This window comes from Galeopterus variegatus, unplaced genomic scaffold (genome assembly GCF_000696425.1).
Source record: "Galeopterus variegatus unplaced genomic scaffold, G_variegatus-3.0.2 Scaffold4773, whole genome shotgun sequence".
Classification (NCBI taxonomy): domain Eukaryota; kingdom Metazoa; phylum Chordata; class Mammalia; order Dermoptera; family Cynocephalidae; genus Galeopterus; species Galeopterus variegatus.
In genome coordinates, this window is record NW_007730884.1 from 115192 (window position 1) to 122627 (window position 7436).

The 7436-nt window shown below is 52.1% G+C and overlaps 1 protein-coding gene across 1 annotated transcript in view; it reads right to left on the minus strand.

The window, feature by feature from the left end:
* Nucleotides 1-1113: 1113 nt before the first annotated feature.
* Nucleotides 1114-7436, minus strand: part of VSIG10L (V-set and immunoglobulin domain containing 10 like) — an 8956-nt gene continuing 2633 nt past the window's right edge. Inside the window, exons 5-11 of the mRNA XM_008588326.1 lie at nucleotides 7346-7431; nucleotides 6376-6630; nucleotides 5652-5930; nucleotides 4957-5253; nucleotides 2949-3062; nucleotides 2538-2698; nucleotides 1114-2047 (exon numbers count right to left, since the gene is read on the minus strand). Of these exons, the coding sequence (XP_008586548.1) occupies nucleotides 1976-2047; nucleotides 2538-2698; nucleotides 2949-3062; nucleotides 4957-5253; nucleotides 5652-5930; nucleotides 6376-6630; nucleotides 7346-7431 (1264 nt within the window). The 3' untranslated portion in view covers nucleotides 1114-1975. The remainder of the gene's footprint in view (nucleotides 2048-2537; nucleotides 2699-2948; nucleotides 3063-4956; nucleotides 5254-5651; nucleotides 5931-6375; nucleotides 6631-7345; nucleotides 7432-7436) is intronic.

A 7436-nucleotide genomic window follows, 5' to 3' on the forward strand; every position in this document is an offset into this window, starting at 1 on the left:
GGCACATGACCCAGTCAGGCTACTGAGAGTGTATGGATTCACAAAAAGGGATGCTCCTGGGCTGGGTAATGTAGCTCAATGACGTGAGGTCTAGATTTGCAAGGTTGCTTTTCTCCATCACATAGAGATCTTGGGCCCGTGGAAATAGCAATGGTGGGGATGACAGCATGAGGAGCCTGAGATTAATTTTAAAAACACCAATGAATGCACAGTGGAAGGTCTAGAGAAACTTAGTCCCTGATGACATCACTTCAGCAGCTGGATCAAAACTTACCTGATGCCCACCTTCGCTTACATAAGTGATAAAGCTCCCTGTGTTTTTAAGCCAAATTGTGTTAGGTTTTCTGTTTCTGGTGATCAAAAAGTAAATGAAATCCCTAACTGATATAGAAGGGACATAGAGAGCTAAGGCACCAGCACCCCAGCCCTCACCTTTCCAAAAGGATCCAGAGGCTCTATTTCCCAATGGCCTTTTTCACCCCAACCTTTAACCAGAGGCCTTCACATCTTTTCCTTCCCTGAGATGGACACCAGTTGCCTACACTTTAGTTATTTGCTTCCTTTTTCTGCTTTGCTGGCAGACCCAACTGCCATGATACAGGCTGATATTTGTTTTCCCAGCCTCCCCTGCAGCTATGTGGCCAATTTGGGCCAAAGAAACATAAAGGAAAGTTTGCTGGTAGGCTTTCAGGAAAGCCAGCCCCCGCTACCCTCGCTCATGAAAGGGAGGAAGTGGGGTGCGTGTGTGAAAGGGAGCCCTGCCTCCTTCCTTTTGTCTTTGGATGCAGTTGTGTGAAGATGTGATCACTGAGGTTGCAGCAGCCATCTTGCTGTATGAGGCGACGTGCATGGAGAAAACATGCCAACCCACTGAGAGTGGAAAAGCAGAAAGATCCGAAGGGCCTAGATCCTTGACAGGGTCACTGAGTGGCTGAACAAGCCTGAAACTACTCACCTCCATATTTCTTGCCACCATTTATTTTGTTACTTGCAGCCAAAAGAATCCTCACTAATGCACTCCCTAAATTTGCAATGAGAAATCCAGCTGAAAAAGGAAGACTTGTCATGCTGGAGAAGTAGCAGCAAGTCCAACTCTTCACCGGCACCAAAACATCTGATCGGTCAACAAATATTTATTGTCTGCTGTGTGCCAGGCTGTGTGTTAAATGTTGAGATAATGAAATGGTCTCTGCCTTTGCGAAGCTCTCAGTTTGAAGAGGGAGTCGGAGGCTATACAAGTAATTATGTATTTATGTACGAGGAGGGGGTAATTCAGGAACTCTGGGACTCAATCCATGACCAAGGAAGGGGTACAGGGAAGGTCTTCTTAGATGGTAATGGTTACCCTTAGACTTCAGAAATGAATGACACAGAGGAAACAGAAGTGTTCCAGGCAGAGCAAAGTCTAGGGTCAAAGGCCTGGAGGCAAAACAAAGTACAGGCTGAGAGAAAGCCTGTACTGCTGGGGGGTGGGATGGGGCAGGTGCAGTCTTGGGAGGTGAGGTCCAGGAGGCTGATGGAGACCAAACAAGGCTTTGAAGGTCATGATGAGTTTGGATAATATCTGAAGGTCAATTTGTGACCATAAAAGGGTTTAAAGAAAAGAGGGACATGATCTGATCTGTTTTAAGATAAAGACTCTGGGGTTTGGATGGGGTGTGTCCTGGAGGAGGCAAAGTGAGTGTAGGGGGACCTCTTCAGAGAACGTGGCCAGGCTCCCTCTCTAGCTGGGAACAATACATCGAGTCCTGATGGTCCACCACAGAGCCTTGGAGATTGTGCAAACCACACAGTTAGATCAGCAGAAATCCTTCCCAGCCCAGGAGTCACATCTCCTTAGTTACACAAATATAGGCAGAATTTTTTTCTGAGGTGAGAGGGAGTCAGGAAGTCCCACCCACTTTTGGGGTTCATCCCTCAGTCATAGCAATATTGAAACAGAAAGTTCCTGTACAGAGCAGGCCACTGGCTCTGATCACACCTGTGTAGCTGCCCGAACAGTCTTTGGGCCCCCACTTGGAGAGACGACTGGACTGGGGCCCGCGGCCTGGAAGAGAGAGATGGGGCAGGGGTTGGCCTCAGTACCCTGGCTGAGACACGACTCACCTACCTAACCTTTTCCAGCTCGAGCTCAAACCTTTCAGAAATTAGCTGGGTTCCCTCCATTTCAAAGAAAAACAAATGGCCAGCATCCTTGGAGGAACTAAACCGTGCAACAACCCAACTACTACGGGCAAACTTCCATCTCACCTCAGAGAGGAAAATGGAAGTCTTGTCAAATTTTTATGGAAAGGAAAAAAGGAGGTCCCATCTCACCCTCTGTTGGAGGAGAAACTGGAATTTACTCTTCTTTTAATATACATTAAAGTTGGGTGGGAAGTCCTGTCCAAATTTTATGTATTAAAAAAAATAATAAAGTTTTATCAACTTTGTAAACCAACAACTAAAACTGAAGGAAGAAAACTGAGAGCATCTCATCTCCCTGACTATGAAACAAAAAGCTTCACCTCCATTCCAAATCTAAACGGGACACTCACGCTCCCTTGGTGGGCCTTGGTTGGCCTAGGGTCCTCCAGTGGGACTTTGAAGGGCAGAGGCCATGGGGTCTGCACTGGGGTCACACTCTGCATCTTCTTTTCTGGTGGGGTGATCACAGGGGCCAAAGTCGGGGGATGCTTCTTTTTCTTAGGACTCTTTCCTGAAAGAGAGTGAGAGAGGGGAGGAGGAGAAACAGGAACACGTGACGTGATTGGCTGCTCCAACATGCCGACCCAGCCAATGAGAAGGAAAGCCCAGAGGTAGAGCCTTATTCTGATTGGCTGGTGTGGAGTGAGGAAGGTGGGATGAATGACCCGTGACTGCGCTGATTGGTTCAGCTAGATCTCCCATGGAGCTCTTCCTAGGGAGCCTCCCAATTAACCTTGGTTTCCTCTTCCCAGGCCACTCACCCGGAAAATGGCACAGGCAGCAGATGCACAGGAGGAGAAGCACTGCCAGTAGTGCCAGGCCCAGTAGGGAGCCCAGGACGATGCCAGCGATGGCCCAGGGGCTCAGGGTGGGGCCTGGAAGAGAGAAAGAGAAGGGAGAGAAGGGAGAGCAGGAGCCAGGACTGGACCCAAGTTTCCTAACCCCCTAACTCATCCTTCGCGGGAGGAGGAGGACCCAGGAGTCCACACCCCCCAGCCCTCCTCTCTGAGAACCCAGGGATTTGGGATATCAGCACTCTCCCTTGTTTCATTTGACATTTACTGAGTGACTAGGATGTCTTGCACTCTGCCAGGTGGTGAGGCTCCATTGGTGGGCAAAGCAGGCAAGATACCTACTCTCGTGGGGATTAATCTAAGAGGAAAGTCAGCAATAAATGAGCAATAAATAACATAATTACAAATTGTGCCAAGAAGGGGGAAAAGGTGCTATGATAGAAATAATGGAAGAGGAGATGACGTTTAGAAAGGGTGGTGAGTTAAGGTCCCTGAGGAAGTAATGTTTGAGTGGAGACCTGCAGAATAAAGAACCAGTAACGTTAAACTTGGGGAAAGGGTGTTCCAAGAGGGAACAGAAAATGCACAGGCCCAGAGGTAGGAAAGAGTTTTCTGTGTTCAGTGAAGGCCAGTGTTGATGGAAGGCATGTTATGAGGGGGAGGGAGGTGGAGGATGAAGTTAGAGGGGTTATCAGGGACCAGATTCTTGGTGGAAGACTTTCAAGTAGGGCAGTATCGTGGTCTGACATAATTTTGGCTTTGATGTGGAGAATGCGTTGTAAGAGAGCAAGAGGGAGTACAAAGTGGAAGGCATGGTATGAGGGGGAGGGAGGTGGAGGATGAAGTTAGAGGGGTTATCAGGGACCAGATTCTTGGTGGAAGACTTTCAAGTAGGGCAGTATCGTGATCTGACATAATTTTGGCTTTGATGTGGAGAATGCGTTGTAAGAGAGCAAGAGGGAGTACAAAAAGACCAGACAAATGGCTGTTGCAGTCCAGGCAAGAGAGGATGCTGTGTTTGACCAGGGTGTTGGAGTGAAGATGGAAAGAAGCAAATGGATGAGAAAAATATTTTGGAAGGAAAATTGATAGAACTTGCTGGTAATTGGGATGTTGGGGGTGATTTGAACATGTGGGTGGTGCCATTCACTAGGACGGGTAAGACTAGAGGATTGGAAGATGCAGTTCTGGGGGAAAAACATCAAGAGGTCTATTTTGGACACGATGTTTGAGATGCCAATCGGACATCTAAAGTGAAGACGTCAAGTAGAGAGTTGCCTTTTCAAGGTCTAGTGTTCGAGAGAGAGGTCAGGGCTGGGGATAAGACATTTGAGAGTCATATGAGTATTAATCATATCGAAGACCATGAGAGTAGAAAAGATTGCAATGGGGAGAAATACAGGTCTGAGGACTGAATCCTGAGACGCTCCAATGGCAGTGTTTTTAGTTCAATTGTATCCCCCCAACAAGATATGTTGAAGTCATAACCCCCAAAACCTGTGAATATGACCTTATTTTGGAATAGGGTCTTTGAAGATGTAACCAAGTCAAGATGAGGTCATTAGGGTGGACTTTAATCTAATCTAACTGATGTCCTCATGAGAATGGGACAGAGATACACACAGAGAGAAGGCCATGGGAAGCTGGAGGCAGAGATTGGAATGATGCAACTGCAAGCCAGGGAATACCAAGGATGGACAGACACCACCAGAAGCTAGAAAGAGGCAAGGAAGGATTCTACCCAGAGTCTCAGGGGGAGCATGGCCCTGCTGACACCTTGATTTCAGACTTCTGGCCCTTGGAACTATGAGAATAAATTTATGTTGTTTCAAGTCACCCAGTTCATGGTCCTTTGTTATGGCAGCCCTATGACAATCATACAGGGAGAGAAGGAGGAACTAATGCAACAGACTGAGAATGGTGGTCAGAGTACTAGGAGGAAGCCCAGGAGAAGGTGCTGATAGTCCCAACTCACCGGCCTGGTAGACTCGGCTTTGTGACGGAGTCCCTGGCCGGCCCCCCAGGGTGGGCAGGATACGCAAGGCCCAGGTCCTAGGGTTCCCAGAAGGAAGGGGCACCACAGCTGACCGCTCCCGAGGCCCCAGGATAAGCAGGGAGACCCAGTCCTTGTAGGTGGAGGTTCTGCCCAGGTCAGGCCCCTCTGGCCGTGCTTGGATCTCAAAACCGCTGATCAGGGCCCCACGGTCCACATCCCAAGTCAGCACTGCTGCATCCCGGGCTCTCTGCAGCCTCCATGAGGAGACAGAGGGTCCTGGTGGGGGAAGGGGAGGAGTGGCTGGACTCTTAGGTCCTAGAGGGAAGGGGGTTGGGGGCCTGGACTCCTAGATCCCAGGGTTAGAGGGTCTGGAGACCCAGGTTCCTGGGTCTGAGAGAGGAAGGAACTGGGGTCCTGGACTCTTGGGTCTTAGTGAGGAGGGGGCCAGGGACTTGAACTCTTGAATCTGAGGTAGGAGGGGGTCGGGTGCCTGGACTCCTGGGTTTGAGGGAGGAAGGGCCGGAAGCTTGGACTCCTGGGTCCAAGGGAGAAGGGGCGGGGGGCTTGGACTGCTAGGTCTGAGGTTGGAGGGAGCTTGGGGCCTGGACTAGTAAGTTTGAGGGAGGAGGCTGGGGAACCTGAACTTTGGGTTTCTTTGAAAGGGTGGGGCTCACCAGTGAGGGTGATCTGGTCGCCCCCAGCACCCAGCGCCCCACTGCACAACACGGAGTAATTTCCCAGGTCCCAGTCCAGGCTGAAGTTGCCAATGAGGAGCTTCCGCCCATCTTGGCTGAGCCGCAGGCGACTCCCACTTCCTGCAGCTAGAGGCCGCCCTTCCCGGGCCCAGGATGCTCGTGAGGGTGGGAGACAACCAGATGCCTCCAGTGCCACCTCTGCCTCCCCTGATCGTGTCTCCTCCACCAGCGGATGTAGCAACACCTCTCGGGGGGCTTCTGCAGGTAGGAGTGACCCAATCAAGAAAGTCAAGATCTTACCCTGGATTCAAGAAGCAAGTCCTATGCCCTTTAAGTCAAATAATGGTAAACTAAGGCACTTTGGCCAAGTGAGAAAGAACTGCCCATTCACTCTCTCACTCACTCATTCATTCATTCATTATCTGATTTCCTCAGCAAACATTTCTTGAAACATTCCATAGGCCAGGTCTTGTGCTGAGAAACTCCTATCATTCTCAACTATTCATTACTCTGAGAAGTAAATGCCTGATTTATTTCTGAACACGTGGAAAGTGACAGTTCTCTTCCTGGATCCAGGGAAAAAACCTCGTTCCTTCTATAGGTTGGAGTAAGGAAGTTCCTCCCACCTTAAGAAGTCCCAAAGAACCAAAGTAAAATCCCCTTCCTCCTCAGGAAACAGCAAAGAAGCTCCGGCCCCTCTCACCCGGGGTGACAGTGCAAGTGCGCGTGGCCATCAGGTGTCGAGCAAGGCAGGTGACAGGGACGCCGCTGAGCTGGGGATGAGCGGGGACGGCCGCCACTAGTGGGGAGGGCCCCGGCCCTGCTCGGACGCCTTCGGGGAGACCCTGGAACTGCAGGGAGGCTTCAGGGATCCCTCCTGGCCACGAACAGCGGAAGCGCAGGCTGCGGTCTCCGGGACCCCCTTCGACTGAGCACTGTGGAGATCCGGGGGGCAGATCTGCGGAGGGAAGGGAGCGATGGAAGAGCGAGTCCTCCCTTTCTTCTCTAGCCCCGCCTCTCTGCGCGTTGGCTCCACCCCTTCTTTACCTAGCCCTGCCCCACAGTCGCTAACCCCGCCCCACACCTTCCCCCGGTAAGTCCCCGGCTACGCGGGCAGCTGGCGGCCCCACCGACCTTAGTGAAGAAACCTGCCCCTTCAGTCACTGACTCCTTTCCTTCCGAGCTTAGCCCAGCCCCTTCCTTTCCAGCTCCGCCCCTTCCACCAGGTACTCAGCTCCCTCCGTGATTATCCCACAAAAGCCTCCTCGTTTTCCAGATATCTCCGCCCTCCCTTGTGGATCCCGCCCTCTATCTAAGATGACCCCGCCCCCTCCCGGAATAACCCCGCCCCCTTTCTCTTGTGACCCCGCCCCCTTGGCCAGGTAACTTTTCCCTTTGCGGTTCCCACTTACCGTGCCCGGCAACTCGGTCCCTTCTCTTTCTAACTTCCGCCCTTTGCCATTAAGCTCCGCTGCTCACTTTGCTGGGGATGCGTCTTGCCCAGGAACCAGCGCCCTCTCAGTGCCGGCGGGCCCCTCTCTCCCGGTTGTCCGGGCCGCACCACTCCGGCCCCTCCCCTCTCCTCTGGCTGGCTCCGCCCCTTCTTCTAGGCGTCCCCGCCCCTCCCCGCCGGCCCCTCCCCGGCCGTCTCCTCCTGCACCGGCCGCTCTCACCCGCCACCGTGAGGTTGAGCAGCGAGCGGCGGCGGCTGCCCGTGCGCGGGTTTGGGGCGAGGCAGGCGTAGGCGCCGGCGTGGCCCGGTCC